The sequence below is a fragment of the Scyliorhinus canicula genome, chromosome 9, assembly GCF_902713615.1.
Source record: "Scyliorhinus canicula chromosome 9, sScyCan1.1, whole genome shotgun sequence".
Classification (NCBI taxonomy): Eukaryota; Metazoa; Chordata; class Chondrichthyes; order Carcharhiniformes; family Scyliorhinidae; genus Scyliorhinus; species Scyliorhinus canicula.
Genome location: NC_052154.1, coordinates 38,811,956 through 38,839,110, shown reverse-complemented (window position 1 = coordinate 38,839,110; position 27,155 = coordinate 38,811,956). Strand labels below are relative to the sequence as shown.

The following is a 27,155-nucleotide window of genomic DNA, read 5'->3' as shown; positions in this document are numbered from 1 at the left end:
CCTCATAGGTAATTCTGTAATCAGATTATGACTAACATCCAGCAGTTCAAGTTTCTTAGCATCACAGACCCAATCAGGTATGGATTCCAGCCTGTTCCTGTTGAGGCAAAATAAAATAATTTGATTACAATCTAATAAACTTCTGATATTTACTTTAAAAATCATATTTTGCAAACGCAAAAATAGCTCATCAACATGTTTCTGTGACTATTTTAAATTTACTGGTGTAGCATATGAAATCTCAATTGTATTAACTGTATAATATATGCAGACAGATATACGCCTACCTTGAGAGATCAAGATGAACCAGTTGACCAGGAAGTGGATAGATGCTCAGTGTTGTCAACTCTAAACAAACATCCAAAATAAGTTATTAAAACAGGTTATTTTCAAATAAATCAGAATCAACCTCAATGAACATAAAACTTATAATTCATTGCTTGCTGCACCACAGTTCACTGGAAAAGCTGCTGAATGCAACATGACTATCATGTTGTATGCCCTAAACCAACAATTCCACTTTGAGGTTTAGCTCTCTGCCCAAATATAGATCACATATTATAAATTCTCAGTTGCTGTACTGAACTCAACTCCTCTATATTTTCACTTGTTTTCCTTAGTCATCTTCAAGACCTGAAATGCTCTCTTTGCTTTGGCCATGTCCCCTTTCAGCCTTTTTCCAGCAAGATGCCTCCATTGATCCTTGCAGTCACTCAGCATTATTTTTCAGCTGATCTTTGCTCCTAATGTCATCATACTTAAGAATCCAAAGAACCAGATTTTTAAACCCAAATGAAAGGGGGATGTTTTTGTTAAGTTATCACAATGTGGGGAACAAAGTTCCAACAAATCTGTAGTTCAATTGGGACACAAACTCTGACCCAGAGGTCTAAAAAGCGACACTGCAATAATTCAGAGCTAGAGCAAGTTAAGACTTGAGGAAAATGGCAATTAGAAAATAATCAGTTAAAATATTATTGACTTACGGTTGGAACCAACATACAACGTCCTCAAAGCGAAACCACTTAATGTGAGAATTGTCAGGTTGTTGTGCTCACAATGCAGATGTTCAATACTTGCAATTACACTTAAGTCAAGTTCAGTCAGGAGATTGTCCCGTAGATCCAGGAAAGTTACATGATTAATAGCTTCTAGGCTGTCCATCACTACTGACCGAATTGAGTTCAATCTAATAAGCAGAAAGAACAAAATGTAGATGAGAGCCCAAAGTAACTAACAACATTCTTAAAGGGATAGGTAAAACTAAAATCATGAAATTTAAATTATACATACACCAACAATCAGACCATAAGACATAGGAGCAGAAATAGGCCATTCGGCCTATTGAGTCAGCTCCGCCATTCAATGAAATTATGACTGTTGGGCAGCACGGTGGCCTAGTGGTTAGCACAACCGCCTCACGGCGCTGAGGTCCCAGGTTCGATCCCGGCTCTGGGTCACTGTCCGTGTGGAGTTTGCACATTCTCCCCGTGTCTGCGTGGGTTTCGCCCCCACAACCCAAAAATGTGCAGAGTAGGTGGATTGGCCACGCTAAATTGCCCCTTAATTGGAAAAAATAATTGGGTAATCTAAAATTTAAAAAAAAAAAAATGAAATTATGACTGATCTGTAATGATAATCCTCAACTCCACTTTCCCGCCTTACACAGCTATCTGCAGTCTTTCTCCATTTATATATTCAGCTCCTTTATTCTTCCGGCCAAAGTGCACAACTTCACATTTTCCTACATTATATTTCAAGGTTTTGTCCACTCACTTAACCTGTCCATATCCCTCTATAGACTGTGCGTCATCCTCACCACTTGCCTTCTCACCTTTGTGCCATCTGCAAACTCAGCAATAGTACATTCACTTCCCTCGTCCAAGTCATTTATACTGTAAAGAATTTTAGCTACAGCACTGATCCCTGTGGCACTCCACAAGTTACAGGTTACCATCCTGAAAATGCCCCCCTTATCCCAACTCTGTCTTCTATTAGTTAGCCAATCCTCCACCCATGCTAATATACTATCCTAACTCCATGGGCTCTTAACAGGATTATTTCACAGACAGAAATAGGGTTAAATTACAACCAACGTGAACTTGACCAGGAAATTTTATTTTACTAATTTACAATAATTTTCCACGGACATGACAAAGCTAGTAGGAACAATTATCTAAATATGGCACCCTACTTAGAAAGTGGCTGCTAAAACACCTTCCAAGATCTTTAAAAAAAAATTGTAAGTGGATAAAAAAAACTGGCTAAAGAAATCTCTTTAGATTCTTATAAATTGGCATTTTTCCCCAAGTGCAAAAGAATGACATGCAAATTCTCCATAAATTAATCCTTAGTCTTGCACTTTTCCTGACTTGAATAAGTAAGGATATTAACAGTGTTTTAATTCATAAATTTTCATTATCCGAACTTCCTAAAATTGGTGGACACCAAATCTGAACCAAATGAGGAAAAGCTCTAAGAGTCAAGATTATCGAAAACTCCCGATAAACTATTGCTGTGCTATGTGCAGTTCAGATTTTTTCCAAAACGATTAAAATTCAAGCAGAACATGGACGGTAATAATGAAAACTAGTCAGGAAAAAAAACCTACATTTATCGGCTAGTACCTTGTGACACCCAAAGGACATTTCAGATTGCTTTTTCTAAAGTACAATAAGCTTAGGCAGGTGAATAGCATTGCAAATATCTCAAACAGCAATTGAGATAAGTGATCAGTAAATCTGTTCTTGAAGAATCATATTGATGACATGAGGAGTCATATCTTGTCTTAGAATAGTGTATATCTAACTGAACCAATTGTGGGGGGGAAACAAAAATCAAAGAATCTCCAATAGGAATTGTAGTCCTTCACCCATCAACTTGAATTAGTCGGTAGAACTCTCAAATTAAAAGTATAGCAGTTCAAACACCTCCATGACTTCAGCACTATATCTCACACTAGTTGGTGATCTACAATTACACCGAGTAGTGCAATAGCATTTCTCATGTTTAACTTCAGCCAAATAGATTCTGTCTTGACCCACTCCAGGGCAACCTCTCTAGCACTATAATATTCTCCTTAATCAATTAATCAATACTGCTACCCTTCCTCCTTTCTTCCATTCCCCATCCATCCTGAACATCTTGTGTTCCACAGAATCCTTATGGTGCAGGAGTGGCCATTTGGCCCATAGAGTCCACACACACCCTCCGAAAGAGTACCCGAACTAGGCCCACTCCCCTGCCCTATTCCCATAATCCCACCTAACCTGCATATATTTGGACACCAAGGGGCAATTTAGCATGGCTAATCCATCTAATTTGCATATCTTTGGACTGTGGGAGAAAACCAGAATCCTGGAATACTTAATACCGTGCCCTCCCTTTCTGAACCAGGGCCGGGATTCTCCCCTACCCGGAGGGGCGGGGGGTCCCGGCAGGATGGAGTGGCGTGAACCACTCCGGCGTCGGGCCTCCCCAAAGGTGCGGAATTCTACGCACCTTTAGGGGCTAGGCCCGCGGCGGAGTGGTTCCTGCTCCGCCGGCTGGCGCAAACAGCCTTTGGCGCCCCGCCAGCTGGGGCTGAAAGGCCTTCGCAGGTCCGCGCATGCACTGGAGCGTCAGCGGCTGTTGACGTCATACCAGCGCATGCGCAGGGGACGGGGTCTCTTCCACCCCCGCCATGGTGAAGGCCATGGCGGGGGCGGAAGAAAAAGAGTGCCCCCACGGCACAGGTCCGCCCGCCGATCGGTGGGCCCTGATCGTGGGCCAGGCCACCGTGGGAGCAGCCCCCGGGGTCAGATTGCCCCCCCCCCAGGACCCCGGAGCCAGCTCGCGTCACCAATCCCGCCAGTACCAGAGGTGGTTTAAACCACGCCAGCGGGAAAGGCCCGTCAGCGGGGGGGGCCGCCGACCGGCGCAATTCCTGCCCCCGCCGAATCTCGGGGGGCGGAGAATTCGGGGCACAGCGGTGGCGGGATTGACGCCGGCCCCGGGCGATTCTCCAACCCCCCGGGCGGTCGGAGAATTCCGCCCCAGGTCTTTATTATCACTCCAAAGTCATATTTCCATGTGGTTATCTGTTTCTGCAGCTCACCAGCCTTATTAATCTTTTTTTGTGTGTTTCCTTACATGCACTTTTAGTGTCTATAACATGGAAGGAAAGCCCAAAGAGAAGGAAGAAGGTATTTGTATTATCTATGTTTGAGGGACATTTTGATTTGATTCGATTTATTGACATGTATTAGTATACAGTGAAAAGTATTGTTTCTTGCATGCTGTACAGACAACGCATACCGTACACAGGGAAGGAAGGAGAGACTGCAGAATGTAACAAGAGTAAAAGGTAGAATTAGAGGGTATGCTGGGCACAGTTTGCAAGAAGTCGCCTGGCTCCGGCGCCATCTTAGAATTTTTTCCATGACATTTTAGTAATAAGAAAATAAATTATTTTTTAAAAATACATCCTGATTTTGGGGTATGTGATTTGATATATATTTGATATGCTATATCTGGTAGTATATACATTAATTTTTTCAGTTGCTCTTCAAGACAGTTATTTGCTGAGGGAGGGGCATGCTGCCATCTACTGGTTGCTTGTTATGCTACTATAAATAACCCCATGTCATGGGAAAGCAAAATATTTGTATACCTATTGATACTGGTAGAGACCAGTGAACTAGGCACTGGAACATTCAACTACAACAAACTACCGGGCAGCACGGTGGCACAGTGATTAGCACTGCTGCCTCACGGTGCCGAGGTCCCAGGTTCAATCCCGGGTCACTGCCCACGAGGAGTTTGCACACTCTTCCTGTGTTTGCATGAGTTTCGCTCTCACAACTCAAAAATATGCAGGGTAGGAGGATTAGCCACACTAGCTTCTATGTCAGTGCTTTCAATCTTGACTTTCCCACTACCATTTAGAGCAAGACAATTAGTCTTCGTTTCATTTATGTCCAGCCCAAAAGATTTTGTGTGTCTTTTGATTAGGCCAGCCAATCTAGCTTTGTTCTAGTTAAGAGTGTGGTGTCATCTACAATTCCCGTGACTACATATGCTACGACCTCCTATGATGTATTTTATTACAAACATGTATCAAAACAGGTTACAGCAAATAAACACCCCAGGAAAGATACTTCCCAGTAATCAACTTTACACTCTGTACAGATTTTTTCCCCCTTTTCACCGCCCCCCCCCCCGCCCCCTCACCCCTATGCGACGAACAGCTCCTCAAACACGGTCACAGAGCACCTTAACTCAGACTTTACCTTCTCCAACCACAGGAAGTCGTACAGGTCACCCAACCTAGTCGCTACCCCCAGTGGCGATGCCGACCACCACTCCAGTAAAATTCACCGCCATTCAATCAGAGAGGCGAAGGCCACGACATCGGCCTTCCTCCTCTCCATGAGCTCCGGCTTCTCTGAAACCCCAAATATCGCCACCAAAGGGCCCAAGTCCAACTCCTCCTCCACTATCCTGACTAAGACCGCGAACAAGCCCACCCAGAATCTTCCCAATTTTTCGCAACCCAAAGCATGTGCGCATGATTCGCTGGCCCCCGCCCACATCTCTCACACTCATCTGCTACCTTTTGAAAGAACCCACTCATTCTCGCCCGAGTTATATGCACACCGTGCACCGCCTTAATCTGTATCAGGTGCAGCACAATGGAGCAGTGGTTAGCATTGCTGCTTCATGGCGCCGAGGTCCCAGGTTCGATCCCGGCTCTGGGTCATTGTCTGTGTGGAGTTTGCACATTCTCGTCCTGTTTGCGTGGGTTTCGCCCCCACAACCCAAAGATGTGCAGGGTAGGTTGATTGGCCACGCTAAATTGCTCCTTAATTGGAAAAAATTAATTGGGTACTCTAAATTTATTTATTTTTAAACTGTATCAGGTTCATCCTTGCACAAGAGGAGGTCCCGTTTACTCTACACAGTGCCTCACTCCATACTCCCCAATTGATCTCCCCTCCCAATTTTGCTTCCCATTTCTCCTTGATCTTCATACTCGCTCGCCTCCCTGCTCCGCCAGCCACTTGTATACATCCCCAAATATCCCCCCCTTCCACATCCAGAAGCAGCAGTCGCTCCAGCAGGGTGTATCCCGGCAACATAGGGAACACCCTCCAGACCATCGCAAAAAGTCCCTAACCTGCAGATACCTGGGCCGGGATTCTCCCCTACTCAGCGGGGTGGGGGTCCCGGCGTGATGGAGTGGCGTGAACCACTCCGGCGTCAGGCCGTCCCAAAGGTGCGGAAGTCTCGGCATCTTTAGGGGCCAAGCCCTCACATTGAGGGGCTAGTCCCACGCCGGAGTGGTTGGCGCTCCGCCGGCTGGCGTGGACGGCCTTTGGCGCCACGCCAGCCGGGGCCGAAAGGACTTCGCCGGCTGGCGTAAGTCCGCACATGCGCCGGAGCTGACGTCATCCCTGCACATGCGCAGGGGTCACTTGTGCCTCCGTCATGGCGAAGACGGAAGGAAAAGAGTGCCCCCACGGCACAGGCCCGCCCGCCGACTGGTGGGCCCCGATCGCGGGCCAGACCACTGTGGGGGCACCCCCTGGGGCCAGATCGGCCCGTGCACCCCCCCCCCCCCCCCCCCCCCCCCCCCCGGACCCTGGAGCCCACCCGCGCTGCCAGTACCGCCGGTCAGGCAGGTTCTTTGATTCCCGCCAACGGGAGAGGCTTGACAGCGGCGGGTCTCCGGCCCATTGCGGGCCGGAGAATCGCCGGGGGGGGGGGGGGGGGGGGGGGGGGCACCGACCGGCGCGATTCCCGCCCCCGCCGAATCTCTAGTGGCGGAGAATTCGGGACACGACGGGGGTGGGATTGACGCCGGCCCCCGGTGATTCTCCGACCCGGCCCCGGGGGGGGGGGGGGGGGGGGGGGGGGGTGTCGGAGAATTCCACCCTTGAATTCTCTCCTCCTCGGCAGCTCTACCCTCTCCCTTAGCTCCTCCAGACTGGCGAACCCTTCCTCTTAATACAGATCCTTCAACTTGACCGCAGCGGCATTAACACAGACACCCTCCTCGCTGATTCCATATCTTCGCCGTGGACTGCAACACCGGACTCCTTGAATATCTACTCAGAGCCATTGGCAACACTGCCGTCACCATTGCCCTCAAACTAGACCCGTACAAGATTCCTCCTCCATCCTAACCCACTCTATCCCTTCTCCTTCCCACCACTGCCGCACCTTGTCCACATTCGCCACCCATAATGATCAAGCAAGTTTGGCAACGCCCCCCGTTCCCTCTCTAGCAGGGTCCTCCCCACCCTCGGCACCCGCCCCGCCCATACAAAGTCCGAAATGATCATGCCCACTTTCCGAAAAAAGGCCTTTGGTATAAAGATCGGGAGAGCCTGAAAGATAAACAAGAACCTCGGCAGAATATTCATTTTCACCACTTGGACCCTCCCCGCCAACGTTAAGTGCAGTGTATCCCACTTCGTATGATCCTCCCGGCATCCTCCAGCAGCTTCGTTAAGTTTCACTTATGGATCCCCTCCCATTCCCTCGCTACCCGAACCCCAAGTACCTAAACCTATTCCTTGCTACCATAAATGGCATCCCCCCTAAATTAGCCCACTGTCCCAGCTCATTCACCAGGAAAACCTCGCCTTTCCCTGCATTCAGCAGGCCCATAATCCTTCCCATACTCTCCAACGGATCCGAAACATACAGCAAGAGGTCAACGGCATGAGCGACACCCAATGCTCCCTCTGTCCACTTCAATCCCCCGCCACTCCGCCGAACCCCTGAGAGTCATCACCAACGGCTCTATGGCCAGTGCAAACAGCAACGGCAACAGCTGGAACCTCTGCCTCGTACCTTTATGCAAGTCAAACCTTCGTGAGCTCATATCATTTGTCCTCGCCCGTGGTGCCACATACAGCAACCGCACCCATGCCACAAATCTCAGCCCAAACCCAAACCGTCCCAAAACCCGAATCAAATGCTTTCTCCGCATCCATGACACCACCAACTGCGGTACCAAGAGCCCCCACATTCAACAGCCGTCTTATATTACTTGCGAGCTGCCTGCTCTTCACGAAGCCTGTTTGATCTACTGCAACAATCCCCGGGACACAGTCTTCCATCTTCCCCGCCAACAACTTAGCCAATACTTTCATATCAGTGTTCAATAGTGATATGAGCCTCTACGACCCACATTACACCGGGTCCTTCCCCTTTCAGAATTAGTGTGATTACTGCCTGCGCCATCGTCTCCGGCAACACCCCCTTCTCCAGTGCTTCATTAAACAGATGCGGTGCCAGGTCCTTCGTAAATTCCATCTGGCCCAGGGGCCTTTCCCGACTTCATATTCCTGATACTATGCAGCACCTCACTCAGCTCCAGGAGCTCCTCCAATGCCTGCTTCTTTGCTTCCTCCACCTGGGGAAATTCCAGCTCATCCAGAAACCGCCCATATCCCCTCTCCCACCGTGTCTGCCTCGTAAAGTCCCTGGTAATACTCTCTAAATGCCTCATTTATCGTCCCTGGCTCCGACACCACATACCGAGCCCAGGCCGTATCGTCAATATTTCCCTGTACGCAGACTGCTTCCGCAGCTGGGGCGCCAGCATGTGGCTCGCCTTCTCCCCATACTCGAATTGCACCCCTCTTGCCCTACGCAGTTGCCCTACTGCCCTCCCCGTTGTCAGCCTGTCAAATTGCCCCTGCAACTTTTTCCTCCTCACCAATCCTTCCATGCTGGGCACCCTCGAATATTCCCTGTCCACCTCCACTATCTCGCTCACAAGACGGTCATGTTCCTGCTTCCTTTCCCTATCCACACAAGCCACAAAGAAAATAATTTCCCCCCTCCAGTGCTTCCCAAAAAATGGCCGCCAACACCTCCCTGTTCTGATTCAACTCCACATACTCCTTAATCGCCTGCACCTTATCACAAAAACTTCCATCCGCCAACAACCCCGAGTCAAACCTCCATCCCGGCCTCTGTTCTCGTCCCGATCTAACCGAATCTCCAGCCAGTGGGTCCGAGGTAACTATCCCCGTATACTGTGCCCCTTCACCCCAACCAAAATCTACCGACTCATCACAAAGTAGTCAATCCTCGAATACACCTTATGGACGTATGAAAAAAGAGGGAATATTCCCTTCCCCTGGGTTCTGAAAATGGCATGGATCCACTATACCCATCCTCTCCATAAACCCCCCTCACCCCAGCTCCCTTGCCATTCGTACCCTACCCATCAACCTGGGACTCAACCTATCCACTCTTGGCTCCAGGTCACAGTTAAAATCTCCTCCCATGATCAACTGGTGCGTGCCCAAATCTGGGATCGTTGCCAGCAACCCCCTCATAAAGCCCACATCATCCCAATTTGGGGCATACACATTTACCAACACCACCAGTGCCCTTCCCAATACCCCACTCATAATCACCATATTTCCCACCCGAATCCCTCACCGCCTTAGCACTCGCAAATCCCATTTTTTTGCTCATTAAAACACCACTCCCCTCGATTTCAAATCAAACCCAGAGTGAAAATCCTGCCCGACCCACCCCTTCCTTAACCTAACCTGGTCCTTCACACGGTGGTGCGTCTCCTGCAGAAAGACAACCCCTGCTTTCAAGCTCCTGAGGTGCGCGAATACCAGTGACCTTTTAACCGGCCCATTCAGTCCCCGGACGTTCCACGTTAGCAGCCTTCCCGGAGGCTTACCCCTCCAATCCCATCTACCATCCGTCATCTTCCCCACTTGCTGCGACCTTCTATGATGCAGCCATATCTCTCTGTTAACTCTTGCTGCATCATCCTCATTATTGCCTCCCCATCACATCAAATACATCTCAAAAGTGCTTCACAAACAAATTACTTACAAGACCACGTCATAATGTCGGTAAAAGTGGCAGCTATTCTGTGCCAAAAATATTCCGCAATTACACGATGAATGACCACTTACACCAACAACTTGCATTTCTATTGTGCCTTTACAGAGCAATGCATTCCATGGCACTTCACAGAAATTTTGTCAGATAAAACGGATGGTGAACAAAAGATGATATTACGAGGGTTGACTAGATGTTTCCAGGAGATACACCTTAAAATTAACAAGGAGATAAAAAGACATAAGTTTAAGGAGGGAGCAGCAGGGGTTGGTTTAGCATAGGGCTAAAGAGCTGGCTTTTATGGCAGACCAGCAGCACGGTTCAATTCCCATACCAGCCTCCCAGAACAGGCGCTGGAATGTGGCGACTAGAGGCTTTCCACAGTAACCTCATTTGAAGCCTACTTGTGACAATTAGCGATTTTCATTTTCATTTCAGAGCATAGGGCTAGATATCTGAACGCACGCTCCCCATTGGCGAGGTAAAAGCAGTGGGAAGTAAGAGGCCCAAGTGGAAGAAATGCCAAATTCATAGAGGGCAGCGGGGGGGGGGGGGGGGGGGGGGAAATATTGCAGAAATTAGGTGCGATGGGACAATGGTGGAATTTAAACACAAGGATCAGAATATTAAATATGAGGTGTTGGGGACCTGGGAACCAATGTATGCTAGCGAGCATATGTGTAATGGCTGAGTGGGACCATTTGCAGAATAAGAAATGGGTAGCAGATGTTTAGATGAGTTGAAGCTTTAAGAGGTTAGAGGTTGGAGGCTGGCCAGGGGATTAGTACAATATGTGGATAACAAACAGCTGGGTGGGGGTTTCAGCAGTAGATGGGCTGGGACAGGAGCAGAGACAGGTGATGCTACAGAATTGAGCAGGCAGGTTTGATGTAGAGGATGTGGTGTCAATACCTCAGCTTGGGTAATATATTATACCCACTTTCTGAACAATTTGGTTCGCAATCTCGGAGATTAATGGAATTGGTAACAGCGGTATGAAGGCAGGGGCGGAAGACAATGGCTTTAACCTTCCCAATGTTTAAAGAAATCGTGGCTCATTCAGCATGCAATGCTGGGCAAGTTGTCCAACAACGTGAAGGTAGTAGAAGAGTCCAGAGCTTGTGGAGAACTAGAGCTGGGCATTATCAGCATACCTATAGAACCTGATCCCGGGTCTTTGGATTGTGTCACCAAGGGACAGATGCAGATGTGGAAGGTTGTAGGGGCTAAAGTTAGATAACTGCAGAAGTCCAGAGGTAATGTGGGACCAACTGGAAGGGAAGCCACTACTGGAGATGATTTGGGTACGATTGCATAGTTAAATGCCGAATCAAGTGAGGAACAGTGATTTTGGTGAAGGCACATACACCGGGGCCGGTTTAGCTCAGTTGGCTGGACAGCTGGTTAATGGTATAGAGCAAGGACAATAGCGCTGGTTCAATTCCCATACCGGCTGAGGTTTTTCATGAAGGCCTTTTCAACCTTGCCCTTTGCCCGAGGGTGGTGATCCTCAGATTAAATCACCACCAGTCAGCTCTCCCCGCTCAAAGGGGAAAGCAGCCTCTGGTCATCTGGGACTATGGCGATTTTACGTATTTTACTTATTTGTTAAGATGCACAATACGTTATGTAGACAAGAGCAATAATTACAGAAGTAGGATGAAGTGCATCAATGCGAGATGTGCATTCAATGTGGGGAAGTGTGAAGGTACCCAGTTTTGGATTCAAAAAAGATAAATTGCCATTGCTTTTAATAGTGAGAAACCAACTGCTATGGAGAATCAAACAAATTTTGACAGCATTGTATACAAATCGCTGAAAGAGGGTGGACATTATAAAAAGTAATCAACGGCTAATTGGACAAAAAACCTTCAGGAAAGTTATTACAAAAGAAAAATATCATAGATGCTGGGAATCTGAAACAAAAACAGAACATGCTGTAAATATTCAGTAGGTAAGTCAGCATCTGTAAGACTTAACATTTCACAACTGAATGAATATATTAAAAAAAGTCACCTCATATCTGATTGCAGAAAATTGTGAGAGATATAGATAGGGTAGATATGAACCTTTACTCTTAGTAGAGGGGTCAGTAACCAGGGGGCATAAATTTAAGATAATAGACTTGAAGTTTAGAGGGGATTTGAGGAAAAAATATTTTCACCCAGAGGGTGGTGGGAGTTTGGAACTCGCTGACTGAAAGGGTGCTAGAGGCTGGCACCTCAACATTTAAGAAGCATTTACTTTTTTTTTTAAATAATTTTTAAGATTTTCACAAAATATAAACAAAACAATATTAACAAAACAACCATGGTAAAAACCCAAGAACAACAACCACCCAACTACAAAAGCAACTACTAAAACAAGAAAAGCAAACAACAAAAAGGAAAGAGATAACACCCGCCACATCCAACAAACCCATGTACACAATTCTCCCTCCCACCAAACCGAACCACCCCCCCCCCCGGTTGCTGCTGCTGCCAGCCTATTTCCCTACCATTCCGGCCACCGCCTAAAGAACCCCTGTACTGATCCCATCAGGGCAAATTTCACCTTCTCCAATTTAATAAACCCCGCCATATCATTGATCCAGGCCTCCACGCTTGGGGGTCTCGCATCCTTCCATTGAAGCAAGATCCTCCGCCGGGCTACTGGGGACGCAAAGGCCAGAACACCGGCCTCTTTCGCTTCCTGCACTCCCGGCTCCACTGCAACCCCAAAAATTGAGAGTCCCCAGCCTGGCTTGACCCTGGATCCCACCACCCTCGACACCGTCTTTGCTACCCCCTTCCAAAACTCCCCCAGCGCTGGGCATGCCCAAAACATATGGGCGTGGTTCGCTGGGCTCCCCGAGCACCTAGCACACCTGTCTTCGCCCCCGAAAAAGCTACTCATCTTCGTCCCAGTCATGTGGGCCCTATGCAGCACCTTGAACTGTATGAGGCTAAGCCTCGCACAGGAAGAGGAGGAATTCACCCTTTCCAGGGCATCCGCCCACGTCTCCTCCTCAATCTCCTCACCCAGCTCCTCCTCCCATTTACCCTTCAGCTCCTCCACCGAGGCCCCGTCTACCTCCTGCATTACGCAGTATACGTCCAAAATCCTCCCTCCTCCAACCCACACCCCCGAGAGCACCCTGTCCCGTACCCCAAGAAGCATTTACATGAGCACATTAAATACCATAGCATACAAGGTATGGACCAAGTTTGGAAAATGGGATTCGAATAGGTAGATGTTTGATGACTGGTGCAGACATTATGGGCCAGAGGGCCTCTTTTTGAATTGCAAATCTCTGTATGACTATCAATGGTTTTTTTATCAGAACCAATGAAAGTACCTTAACATGCATCACAAACTGTTTTACTCTCCACAAATACTGCCTGACCTGCTAAATATTTCCAACATTTTCTGTTCTTATTTTAGGAAACCTATATTTATTAACCTGGGAAGGAATACTTGCAGATTCAGATTCATCAGGATTATGCCAAAACTTGAAGTATTAAATTAGAAAGGCAGATCGAGTAAACTTGGTTTGTATTACTATACGGTTCCCCTTGTCCTCACCTTCCACCCCACCACCTCTGTATTCAACAAATAATCCTCTGCCATTTCTGGCAGCTCCAACATGATGCCTCCACCAAACACATCTTCCCTACCCTCCCCTTTCAGCATTCCATTAGGGCCATTCCCTCCACAACATCCTCGTGCTCGCCACAGTCACCCCTAACACATCTTCCCTTCCCTATGGCACCTTTCATATAAGTGTAGAAAGTACTCTCCTAAAGGGTTGAGAATCTATGGAATTCGCCACCCCAGAGCACAGTGGTTGCTGGGGCCGTGAGTAAATTTAAAGAGAACTAAACAGACTTTTAATTGATAATGGGGTGAAGGGTTATGGAGAATGAGCAGGACAGTGGAGTTAAGGCTAGGATGAGATCAGCTAGGAGTGAATGGAGGAGTGGATTCAATGGGCCAAATTCTGCTCCTATATCTTACGAAACAAGAAGGTGGTGATGGTCTGGAATGCACTGCGTGGGAGAGTGGTAACGGCGGGTTGCCTCACATCCTTTAAAAAGTACCTGTGTGAGCACTTGGCACGTCATAATATTCAAGGCTATGGGCAAGTACTGGCAAATGGGGTTAGGTAGGCAGGTCAGGTGTTTTCCCAAGCGTCGGTGCAGAATCGATTGTCTCAAGGGTCTCTTTGCACTGTAGAAAAGAAAATTACTGCGGATGCTGGAATCTGAAACAAAAGGGAAAATGCTGGAAAATCTCAGCAAGTCTGGCAGCATCTGTCGGGAGAGAAAAGAGCTAACGTTTCGAGTCCGATGACTCTTTGTCAAAGACTCTTTGTCTTTGCCAGCTTTGACAAAGAGTAATTGGACTCGAAACGTTAGCTCTTTTCTCTCCCTACAGATGCTGCCAGACCTGCTGAGATTTTCCAGCATTTTCCCTTTCTCTTCTGCACTGTATTATTCTGTGATCATCATACTTAATCAGAACAAAGAGTTAATTGGTTCGGGACAGGGCCTGTTGTCACAAACTTAAGGAAAAATGTTTAAACTATACTTTAATTAGGTGGTGGTATCGTGGTATTGTCAGAAGATTAATAATCCAGTGACTCAGGGTAATGCTCTGGGGACAGGGTCTTGAAACCCACCATGGCAGATGCTGGAATTTTATATTCAGTGTGTATGATCTACAAGATTATACTTCAGGAATTCACCAATGTTCCACAGAGAGCACCTTCCAAACCCACAATCACCACCATCTAGAAGGACAAGTGCAGCAGACACATTGGACCGTCACTACCTGGAAGTTCCCCTCCATACCACTCACCATCTCGACTTGGAAATAAAGCACCTTTCCTTCACTCTCACTAGGTCAAAATCCTGGAACTTGTCCAACAGCACTCTGTGTGCACCTGCACCATATGGACTGCAGTGGTTCAAAGCGGCGGCTCACCACCCCCTTCTCAAGGACAATTGAGGATGGTCAAGTAATGCTGACCTAGCCAGTGACATCCACAGCCAGCAACATCCACATCCCATGAATGAATTTTTTAAATTATAAGGAGGCTAACTGAATTCAGTGAGAGAAATTTAGCAGTCATGAATATTTTGAGTGAGGTTTACCATGTTCCTTCTCGTCAGTATTATGTTCTTTCTTACCAGAGCTAAACTCAACAGACTGAATATGTAATGTTGTACTCAACAGGTTTATTTGCTGCAAAATGCTTGCATAAACAAGCAGCACAACAATGTTGTGCATATCTGAATTGCAGAGATCCATGTCAAATAGGTGGATTTAAAAAGCTATTGTCATAATTAGTGTTACCTTACCTAAGGTCCAGGTGTTTAATATGAGTCATTCGGCCCACTGCTTCTAGTGCCAATGTCTGTAAACGGTTTCCAGCCATGCTGAGCTTATCCACGGCTGTTAAAACTTCGCACACTGTTGGAATCACTTTAAAGTCATTGAAGGACAAGCCAAGATGGGTCAGCTGTTGCACATTTCCCAATTCTGAAGGCAAGGCTTGGAGACAATTCCCATCCAGAATGAAGGTCTGAAGACTTAAAATGAAAGGAAATCATAATAAATCCTGTGCATAAAATAATGTCTTCATTCTTGTTTATATATGTTCTATGCTCACTTCCAACAAAAAAAAATTACACGACTTTTTGGCCATAAAAGGAATCATGGACATGACAAATTTAATTTATAGATTTTGTACTTGTAGCTTTAAAATATTTTAAAGGTGAAAGAGGACACTATAATCATTTTGGTAATCAATTAATGAAATACGATTATGAAAGGGTTTCATAGAGTAAACATTAACATAACATTTCCAATTTGTGAGGGTGTCCAAAAACTAGAGGTCAGTGTTGTAAGAGAGTCGCTAATAAATCAGATTGGATTTAGGATTATTGTCACGTGTACTGAGGTACAGTGAAAAATATTGTTCTGCGTACAGTTGAGCAAGATAGCACAGATGTAATTAAGGGGGTTAGATAAGCACATGAGGCAGAAAAGAATATAAGGGCAGGGTTAGAGGAAGGGGGTTGAGAGGAGGTATGTGTGGAGAGGAAAATGTTGGAATAGACAAGTTGGACCGAATAGCCTGTTTGTATGTTGTAGACTCTGTTCAATTTAGTAATCCAGAGAAAAAAAGTGAAAAGGCTACATATCATTAATAGAATTCCTGCATGACACCCTCAATCCATTAGGGCTTGCACAATTATAGAGAAAATTGGTCAAATAATATCTAAACCACTAGGTCGAGTTTAAATTAGAAAATATTTTTATACAATGCTTTGCTTTAGGTTCTATGAGCATCAAAGATGAAAAATACAAAATGTGATTTTTTTAAAAAGTAAAACCGGTCATTTGGACAGTTGGATGTAAACGTATATGGAATGAAATGGAAACTGTGAAAACACTGTGTATATTTTGCAAATTTGGGAAGACATTGAGAAATAAACTGAAGTACATCCGCCAGCTAAACAGAGATTACAACTATTGTATAGAACAACTTCTATATATTTTTGTTTGTCTACCATATTATAATATTTACTTTTGTAGGTTTCCGATCTCCTCAGGGATGTTTTGAATTCTGTTGCAGGAAAGGTTGACTTCAGTAAGAGTTGAGATTTCACATAAAGATGCTGGAAATGTTGTCAGTTTATTATTTGACAGGTTCAGACTTTTCAGCTGAGTAAACCTACATTAAAAAAAAGTTTAAAAACTCAGTCACTAGAATTTTGGTTGAATTTCATAGAGTAGACTTATTCATCTTAACTTACGCCAGCACATATTTTCTGTTTTGTAGCCCCCAATTCCTTCACCAGTTACTTCTTTATCACCGTCCCTTAATTCCAATTGACTTTGTTGATTGCTCAAAGTAGAAAAATATAGATAATATGCAATTCAAAAGTGGGGAACATGACTAGAAAACTATTGATGAGATACGAATAGGGAATTATTAACGAGCAGTCAGGGCAAACCTACCAATAAAATAGCATCATGAACAGTTTGGCAGGAAATTCCCATGAACTACCTCGCTAACCACATGCTTTATAAAGGTGTTAATTCAATTAAGGTATTTCTGTTGATGCTGTATTATGGCTATTGGAAAAAAGTTAATATTAGATATAAGACAGTTATTATGCTGGTTAAAGTCAGATACCTAAAGGATCTTATCAATAGAAATCCGTTTGAATGGGGCCTGGACACAAGTGTAATTCCATAACACAGTGGGCTGAAACCATTACTGTTGATGACTGACTTAAATCCCCCAGTGACATTAAAAAATGCGTACAGGAGTAAACAATTTAAATAAAACCAACAGTTTGTAGGTCAATTTAGACAAGGTTGCATTGCTTAGATATAGAGTACAAAACAAAAAGTACCACTTAATTAGGCCACGGCGAGCAAACTTTAAAACAAAATCATCCTCTGGATACGGCCACACTGCAAAACTAAAACATATTGCTCACATGTAGTTGCCATTGAGACGGTCACGGTGGGCCATTTTGTTCAGTCCATATGGTGAAATTGCTCCCACACGGATGCTCTGTAAAACGGAGCTTCATGCGTGAAGTAAATTCAAGCTTTATTCAGTCAGTTTTCAGATGTCTCTTGATTAAGTCAGTTTACTTGCAAATACAGAGTTTTTAAAAGTTTGTTTTGTCCAAGCAAATACAAGTGACTGAATTAAATTCAATACAAATTACAGTTCTTGATGATTTCTTCAAATTAAAATACACAATACAGAAGTTGAAAATAGACAAAATGGTAGCTTTAAGAGTAAAGCGCAGGAAATAGTTAAAGACAGGAAGATGATTCTGGAATAATTTGCTCAAAATCGGCACCTTAATCATAGAATTTACAGTGCAGAAGGAGGCCATTCGGCCCATCGAGTGCACCGGTTCCTGGAAAGAGCACCCTACCCAAGGTTAACACCTCCACCCTATCCCCATAACCCCACCCAACACTAAGGGCAATTTTGGACACTAAGGGCAATTTATCATGGCCAATCCACCTAACTTGCACATCTTTGGACTGTGGGAGGAAACCGGAGCACCCGGAGGAAACCCACGTACACACGGGGAGGACGTGCAGACTCCGCACAGACAGTGACCCCAGCCGGGAATCGAACCTGGGACCCTGGAGCTGTGAAGCGATTGTGCTATCCAATGCTCCCGTGCTGCCATTTTTTTTTAATAAATGTTTTTTATTGAGTTTTTATGTTTTATATATGACAAGTTACAAATTGTTAGAGAGAGAAAAAAAAAGACACAAAAATTTAACATGTATATTTACAGGTAAGCATCTTTATAACAACAATTGTGGCCGCCCCCTTTAGCCAGCATACATATTCTACATTCCCCAATATGGCCGAGGCACATGTTTATAGGCATTTATTTATAGTTTGGTTTTGGGCCTTAGCTTGCCATCAAACCCCCATAACGAACCCGTAACCCCCCCCCGGCTACCTTCCCCCGATTCCCGTCCATTTCCCCCGATTCTTGGCCACCCAGCTATTCTTCCTTTTGTACGTTGGCCACAAACAGGTCCCGGAACAGTTGCATGAATGGCTCCCACGTTCTATGGAAGCCGTCGTCTGACCCTCGGATGGCGAATTTGATTTTCTCCATTTGGAGAGATTCAGAGAGGTCGGACAGCCAGTCTGCAGCTCTGGGCGGTGCTGCTGACCGCCAGCCAAACAGGATTCTACGGCGGGCGATCAGGGAGGCAAAGGCAAGGGCGTCCGCCCTCCTCCCCAGGAATAGATCTGGCTGGTCTGAAACCCCGAAGACCGCCACTATCGGGCATGGCTCCACCCTCACTCCCACCACTTTGGACATAACCTCGAAGAAGGCTGTCAGTAATCCACAAGTCTGGGGCAAGACCAGAACATGTGGGCGTGGTTGGCCGGGCCTCTTTGGCACCGTTCACATCTGTCCTGCACCTCCGGGAAGAACCTGCTCATACGGTTTCTCGTTAAGTGGGCTCCATGTACCACTTTTAGTTGCGTCAGGCTGAGCCTTGCGCACGTGGAGGTGGAGTTGACCCTATGCAGTGCTTCGCTCCAGAGTCCCCACCCTATCTCCATCCCCAGGTCGTCCTCCCATTTCCTTCTTGTTGCGTCCAGTACGGTGTCGTCCCTTTCTACCAGTCGGTCATACATGTCGCTACAGTTCCCTTTCTCTAGGATACTTGCGTCCAGTAGGTCTTCCAGTAGAGTCTGTCGTGGCGGTTGTGGGTACGTCCTTGTCTCCTTTCTTAGGAAGTTTTTGAGCTGCAGGTACCGTAGCTCGTTCCCCCCAGCTAGCTGAAATTTCTCTGTCAGACCGTGCTGCCATTTTTAAGGTAATTGCTATTTTTAAGGTAATTGCTATTGTTAATGTTCTGTCCCCTTTCTGTCTGTGATTGGGTCATAATAATTATAGTTCATTTTATTCGATAGAAATGGCCGTCCATCAAATTTTTAGGTGATTGTAACATCTCGATCCCACCACACTTTATCAGTTCTAATGGCCACTGAACTAGGAACTTTGCTCAGATTCACATTACAACGAATGTGTAACGAACGTGTCTGTCTGGAATTTGAATCTGATCATTCTCAGGATACTCAGCAGTTTTCACTGCCTGTCTGTTTGAACTGTCTGACCTCAGTGAACCATTTTAATCCTGAACCACTTTAATAAGCCATTTTGATTTTGAACCATTTCTTCCTTTTAAACTTATTATATATTAAAACTAGATTTCTATCAGCTTTGTCCAACTGAGTGGCTTATTGGGCCAGTTCAAAGGCCATTTAACAGTCAACCACATTGGTGTGGGACTGGGATCCCATTTCGGCTAGATCACTTACATATGTCTGTGAAGCAGTTGAACAAAAGAACAAAGAACAAAGAAACGTACAGCACAGGAACAGGCCCTTCGGCCCTCCAAGCCCGTGCCGACCATGCTGCCCGACTAAACTACAATCTGCTACACTTCCTGGGTCTGTATCCCTCTATTCCCATCCTATTCATGTATGTGTCAAGATGCCCCTTAAATGTCACTATCGTCCCTGCTTCCACCACCTCCTCCTGCAGCGAGTTCCAGGCACCCACTACCCTCTGTGTAAAAAAAACTTGCCTCGTATATCTACTCTAAACCTTGCCCCTCACACATTAAACCTCTGCCCCCTAGTAATTGACCCCTCTACCCTGGGGAAAAGCCTCTGACTATCCACTCTGTCTATGCCCCTCATAATTTTGTAGACCTCTATCAGGTCGCCCCTCAACCTCCGTCGTTCCAGTGAGAACAAACCGAGTTTATTCAACCGCTCCTCATAGCTAATGCCCTCCATACCAGGCAACATCCTGTTAAATCTCTTCTGCACCCTCTCTAAAGCCTCCACATCTTTCTGGTAGTGTGGCGACCAGAATTGAGCACTATACTCCAAGTGTGGCCTAACTAAGGTTCTATACAGCTGCAACATGACTTGCCAATTCTTATACTCAATGCCCCGGCCAATGAAGGCAAGCATGCCGTATGCCTTCTTGACTACCTTCTCCACTTGTGTTGCCCGTTTCAGTGACCTGTGGACCTGTACACCTAGATCTCTCTGACTTTCAATACTATCGAGGGTTCGACCATTCACTGTATATTCCCTACCTGCATTAGACCTTCCAAAATGCATTACCTCATTTGTCCGGATTAAACTCCATCTGCCATCTCTCTGCCCAAGTCGGCAAACGATCTAAATCCTGCTGTATCCTCTGACAGTCCTCATCGCTATCCGCAATTCCACCAACCTTTGCGTCGTCTGCAAACTTACTAATCAGACCAGTTACGTTTTCCTCCAAATCATTTATATATACTACGAACAGCAAAGGTCCCAGCACTGATCCCTGCGGAACACCACTAGTCACAGCCCTCCAATTAGAAAAGCACCCTTCCATTGCTACTCTCTGCCTTCTATGACCTAGCCAGTCCTGTATCCACGTTGCCAACTCACCCCTGATCCCGTGTGACTTTACCTTTTGTACCAGTCTACCATGAGGGACCTTGTCACAGGCCTTACTGAAGTCCATGTAGACAACATCCACTGCCCTACCTGCAGTTGGCTATTTATGACAATCTGACAGCTTCATGGGTACGTTTAGTGGTACCAGCTTTATATTTCCCATTTTAAAAAATACATTGACTTCAAACTCTAAAACTGATTTTTCAGTAACATTAATTCAAACTCCTGGGCGACATGGTGGCGCAGTGATTAGCGCCTCACGGCACCAAGGACCCGGGTTTGATCCCGGGTCACTGTCCGTGTGGAGTTTGCACATTCTCCCAATGTCTGCGTGGGTCTCACCCCAGCAACCCAAAATATCTGCAGGGTAGGTGGATTGGCCATGCTAAGTTGCCTCTTAATTGGGGGAAAAAAATAATTGGGTACTCCAAATTTACAATTAAAAAAATAATTCAAACTCCAACACAACCACAATGCTACCATAAGGCTACTTGGTGTATTGTGTCCAATTTTAGGTTTCATACAACATGGCCTCTGAACACGGTCTTAGGCTGACCCAGCATCCTATATGACTCAAATGCCGAGCTTCTAACCACATACAGTTTGCATTACCACGGCCGTTTCCCTCCCTTCTTCTGCTGTAGCTCTCATCATGCTTCCGACTCCAGGCTCGACAATTCCAATTCTCTCCTGGCAATTCTCCCATCTTTGATCCTTGATGAACGGGCTCATCAAATACTGCTGCCTGTATTCAAACTTGCCTCAGATTCCATTTATTGGTCACTCCTGTGCTCACTGACCTACTACAATGACCTTTAGCCCACTAACCTGTCAAATTTGAAATATCTACCCTCACGTTCAAATTCTTCCATGGCTACCTCGATCTCTGTAACCTCTTCCAGCTCTACATCATCCAAGAACTTGGCATTCCAATTGTGACCTCTTATGCACCCCCAATTTCCTTGCCCTACATCATCAGTGATCGTGCCTTCAGCCAGTTGGCCATTTGTTTTTGATTTCCCTCAAAACCTCTGAGCCTCTCCTCCTTTAAAAACTTTTTAAAAATCAAGCATTTAGTCAACAATCAGAATGTCAATTTCTTTGTCCAATAATGTTTTCCTGAGGCACCATGGGATATTTACTACATTAAAAGCAATACATATCAGGATTTGGAATTCCCGAACTCCATTCTCCACTGGGGTTAAGTGCAGCTTTCATAACAAACGGACGACCAATCTTCTGAAACGACGCCTCCTTTTTCCAGATTCCCCCACGAGGTTAAGTATCCTTTCAGTCGCTACTATGTTTTTCTAAAATTTAGAGATCCCAATTCTTTTTTTTCCATTTAAGGGAAAGTTAGTGTGGCCAATCCTGCTAACCTGCACATCTTTGGGTTGTGGGGTTGAAATCCACGCAGACACGGGGAGAATGTGCAAACTCCACCCAGACAGTGACCCGGGGCTGGGATCGAACCCGGGTCCTCAGCAACGAAGGCAGCAGTGCTAACCACTGCACCACCGTGCCAATCGAAATTCTGGAAGTTGATGGGAAGTATGCGGAAGATCTTTTGAACCAGGAGAAAGAAACTGCAGGCGCAGTTTAACCATTTGTCCAAAGGGAAAGTGGTACAACAGTTGAGGCGGGCAAAGGGTGTAGTGTACGAATACAGGGAGAAGGCCAGTCGCTTGCTTGCGGGATAGCTGCACTGATAGGCGGCCTCCCGGGAGATTGTTCAGGACCAGGATGGGGCAAGGAGGCTGGTGACTGCACCAGAGCAAGTGAATAGTGGCACTGTAGCACAGTGGTTAGCACTGCTGTTTCACAATGCCAGGGAGCCGGGTTCGACCCCCAGCTTGGGCAATGTCTGTGCGTTGTATGGACGTTCTCTCCTTGTCTGCGTGGGTTTCCTCCAGGTGCTCCGGTTTCCTCCCACAGTCCAAAAATGTGCAGGTTAGGTGGAATAGCCATGCTAAATTGCTCCTTTAGCGTCCAAACGTTTAGGTGAGTTGCGGGGATAGAGTGCAGGTATGGGCTTAAGTAAGGTGCACTTTCCAAGGGCCAGTGCAGACTTGATGGGCTGGATGGCCTCCTTCCGCACTGTAAATCCTATAATTCTATGAATAGGGCATTTGAGGAATTTTGTAAGAGGTTGTATAAGTCAGAACCCCCAGGGGACGAGTCAGATATGAGGGAGTTTTTGGAGGGGCTCCACAGTGGAAGAGGAGAATGGGGCAGGGTTGGAAGAGCTAGTGGGGGTCGAGGAGGTTCAGACAGTGATAGGAAAAATACAAACGGGTAAAGCAACGGGGCCGGATGGGCACCCAGTGGAATTTTATAAGTAGTTTTCGGACAGGCTGGCACCGCTGTTGGTGAAGATGTTGGAGGACACAGTAGCTGGGCTGGAGGAGTGCTTCCTGCAGGTGGTTGGGGAAGATCAGACAGGGTTTGTAAAGGGAAGGCAGTCGTCCTCGAATGTGCAGTGCTTGCTAAACATGGTGCTCTCCCCATCAGCAGGCGCCACAGGGAGCAGGGGGTGGTGGTGCCGTTGGATGTGGAGAAGGCATCTGATCAGGTAGAGTGGAGTCATTTGTTTGTGGTGTTGGAATGGTTTGGGATTGGGCCCAAGTTTGTGTTGTGGACCCAATTGTTATACGAGGATCTGAAGGTGTTCATATGAATGAGGTGAACTCAGGATATGTTCAGCTGCATAAGGGAACAAGGCAGGGGTGTCCCATGTCCCCACTTTTGTTTGCACTCACGATAGAGACCCTGGCCATTGCGCTAAGGAGCTTGGCTAAGTGTAGGGGGCAGTGCAGGGGGTGTGAATGATTTGGACTTCACCTCGTTGATTGATCGTAGGCGGGTTCTGTTGGGTGGAGATCAGCTTCTCTGCTCTGTGCCTCAGTATGGCTGGGGAATTGATGGAGTTCCTGTATCTTGAGCCGATTAAGTTCACCTTGAGGGGGCTATTGAGGGGTTCAAAAAAGATGGAGTTTGCTTATTGTTCACTTTAAAGAGTTGGTCACCATCAGCTGCTGGGGTGGGGGGAGGAGTTTTGGGAGGGAGCTATTTTTCGAGTCATGTGTGTATTAGTTAGGAGTGTGGAGGGAGTTCTTCTGTAAATCGAATAAAGATATTTTCCAAACAAAGTCCTGGGGCGGGATTCTCCGACTCCCCACCGGGTCGGAGAATCGCCTTGGGCCAGCGTGAATCCCGCCCCCGCCGTAGCCCGAAGTCTCCGGCACCAGAGATTCGGCGGGGGCGGGAATCGCGCCGCGACTATTGGCGCGCGCGTCCCCCCCCCCCCCCCCCCCCCCCGCCGAGATTCTCTGGCCCGCGATGGGCCAAAGTCCCGCCGCTGTCATGCCGGTCCCGCCGGCGGGAAGCAAACCACCTAACTTACCAGCGGCACCAGGTGGCGTGAGCGTGCTCCGGGGTTCTGGGGGACGCGGCCGATCTGGCCCCGGGGGGGTGCCCCCACGGTGGGCCTGGCCCGCGATCGGGCCCGCCGAATGGCAGGCGGGTCTGTGCCATGGGGGCAGTCTTTTCCTTCCTCATTCACCATAGTCTTCACGATGGCGGACACGGAAGTGACCCTTTCCCCTGTGCTTGCGCGGGGATGTCGTCAGCAGCCGCTGACACTCCGGCGCATGCGCGGACGTCTGCCGGCCGAAGTCCCTTCGTCCCCGGCTGGCTTGGCGCCAAAGGCCGTTCCCGCCGGCCGGCGGGACGCCAACCACTCCGGCATGGTCCTAGCCCCTCAAGATTAGTGCTTAGCCCCTAAAGGTGCGGAGAATTCCGCACCTTGAGTGGCCCGCGCCAGAGTGATTCACGCCACTCCATCCCACCAGGACCCCCCGCCCAGCCGGGTAGAGGAGAATCCCGGCCCATGTTCTCTACCCCTCATGCCTAAGTGCCATCCAATTTTATTAATGAGCTTTCTTAACTGCTTTTCTCCCGCAGTTTCTGCATCAAGCAGCTTCTCAACTTCAGTAATTTTAATCTATATTTCAATTCATTATATACTCATCAAAGTTCATTGTCTTGGACTTCCGGCGATGGCGGGCGGGAGGAAGCTGCAACTGGAGGGCTCCCGCTCGGGAATAGGAATTTCGGAGTCTTAACGCCCGGTCCCAGGGGCAACGGAGGCTGAAAAGGATGTAAGAAGGCACAGGGAGGAGAAATGTGCAAGTTTGGGAGAAAAAAGGGTGTGAAAAAGGGGGTTAACGGAAGTCCGCCGGGGAGTGAAAAAGTCAGCGCAGGAACTGTAAGGAAAGCGGAGGCTGAAGCACCAGGGGAGGCCGCATCGCTCACAGCAGAAGAAATGACCACGGTGATGGTTGTGGAACTTGAAAAACAGTTCAAAAAACACATGGAAGCAATGAAGAAGCAGATGGGGGCGGTATTGAAAGTGCTGGTGGAGGAGGCGATTGCCCCAATGAGGGCGGCGGTATCAAGCGCAGTGGCGGAGGTGTGGGAGCAAGGTGAGACACTGAAGGAATTGGAACAGGCATTATCGCAGCACAGTGATCAACTCACCTCTATGGGGAAGGTGTTGCCTAGGGTGATAGAGACCAACAAGTGTCTGCGAGCCAAAATGGAAGACCTGGAAAACAGATCCAGGCGACAGAATGAGAGGATTGTGGGTCTGCCCGAAGGGGTGGAAGGCCAGAGGCCGACGGAGTATTTTACCACGATGTTGGCAAAACTATTGGGGGAGGGGGACGATCCCATCTGATATAAACTAGATCGGGCTCATCGGTCGTGGAGGCCTATACCAAAGGCGTGTGAGCCGCCAAGCGTAGTAACTCTTAATTTCCGCAGGTATAGCGTGAAGGAGAAAGTCTCGTGCTGGGCAAAGCAGAAGCGGGTGGTGCAGTGGGCTGGAGCTGGTATACGCATATACCAGGATTTTACGGTGGAGCTGGCAAGGAGGCGGGATGCCTTTAGCCAGGTGTAGAAGGCACTGTACATCAGCAAGGTGCAGTGCGGCATAGTATACCCAGCTACGTTGAGGGTGACCTACAAATCCAAGGACTTTTATTTTGGGACAGCGGAAGCGGCAGAGGAGTTTGTGAAGGCAGAAGGACTGTGGCAGAATTGAGAAATGGGGCTAAGAGCGGTTCTGGTACCAACGTAGCCTCTTGTAACTTTATTTTTTCACTGCGTGTTGGTTTATGTACTAAATGAGTCGGCGCTGTATATATTTGGACAAGGGAAGAGATGGGACTTTCATTTGCAATGATGGTTCTTTGGGGCTTGGTTATGTATGCGGGGGTTGCGTGCTAAAGGTGATTTCTTGGTTTTCCTGGGACCGGGCAAGGGGGAAGGAGACCCGGGCGGGAGCTTCCAAGCTGGCCGGTTTAAGCCGGCCAGTGAACAGGAGTGAGGTGGGGAGAGGGGATGCGGCCATCGGAGCCTGGTAGAACAGGTTTTGGTGAGTCTAGCCGGGGGGGGGGAATAGTTGGGGGAGGAGATTACAAGAGGAAGTGGAGGGGAGGAGTTTGTCTACAATTCATGGGTGTCATTCACCGTACTCTTTCAGGGATTGGATGGCATTGAATATTTGGGGGGGGGGGGGGGGGGGGGAGGACTGTATATGTCAATGGCGACCATAGGCAACTCCGGTTTCCTTTTTTTTCCCCACCTTGGGAGGGTTTGTTTTATTTGAGGCTTATTTGGTCAGGTGGGCCGTTGTTTGGGGTGGTGGGAGGATGGGATCGTTGTTGTTGATAATTGTATTCGTTATCGTTTACTGTTTGTTGGTGGTGTGTAAATTCTGAAGAAAATGTGAAAATGGAGAATAAAACTGTTTATAAAAAAGAGTTCATTGTCCTCCTATCCACCATCACTCCATACCATATTCACAGCCACCCACTTGACCATGCCATCTTTCGTGGTTTCACTACCCCCAAAGTATAAGTCACAAATAAAGCCAGTACTGAGGACTTCCTTGTATCGGTCTCCACCCACATCTCACTTCCCCTTCCAAATCCCACTTCCTTCTGTGCCCACCCCAGGAAAAAGGTTCTTCCGCATTCACTTAGAGCGCACTTTCAAATTCCCAACTCTCTTATCAAAGTGTCAGAAGTGAAGTTTGGTAAGCAGCTTGTTGATGAATGCATTAATGTTCAAGTTGAATCTGGCACATGCTATTACTAACTTAATCAGCAACTTTAATCTCATGTTTTATTTAAAAATAGATAAAGAAAAAATAATCTTAAAACACACAAAATAACAATTTGGTCAAATATTTAGACAATGTAAT

General features: G+C 47.0%; 1 protein-coding gene across 2 annotated transcripts in view; it reads right to left on the bottom strand.

Annotated features, from left to right (window-relative positions):
• Positions 1 to 27,155, bottom strand: part of LOC119971252 (PH domain leucine-rich repeat-containing protein phosphatase 2-like) — a 128,410-nt gene that overhangs the window by 33,233 nt on the left and 68,022 nt on the right. For both annotated transcript variants that reach the window (XM_038806539.1, XM_038806540.1), the window contains 5 exons: positions 16,442 to 16,588; positions 15,210 to 15,440; positions 987 to 1,189; positions 288 to 348; positions 2 to 97 (listed from right to left, as the gene is read on the bottom strand). In XM_038806539.1, the coding sequence (XP_038662467.1) occupies positions 2 to 97; positions 288 to 348; positions 987 to 1,189; positions 15,210 to 15,440; positions 16,442 to 16,588 (738 nt within the window). The remainder of the gene's footprint in view (position 1; positions 98 to 287; positions 349 to 986; positions 1,190 to 15,209; positions 15,441 to 16,441; positions 16,589 to 27,155) is intronic.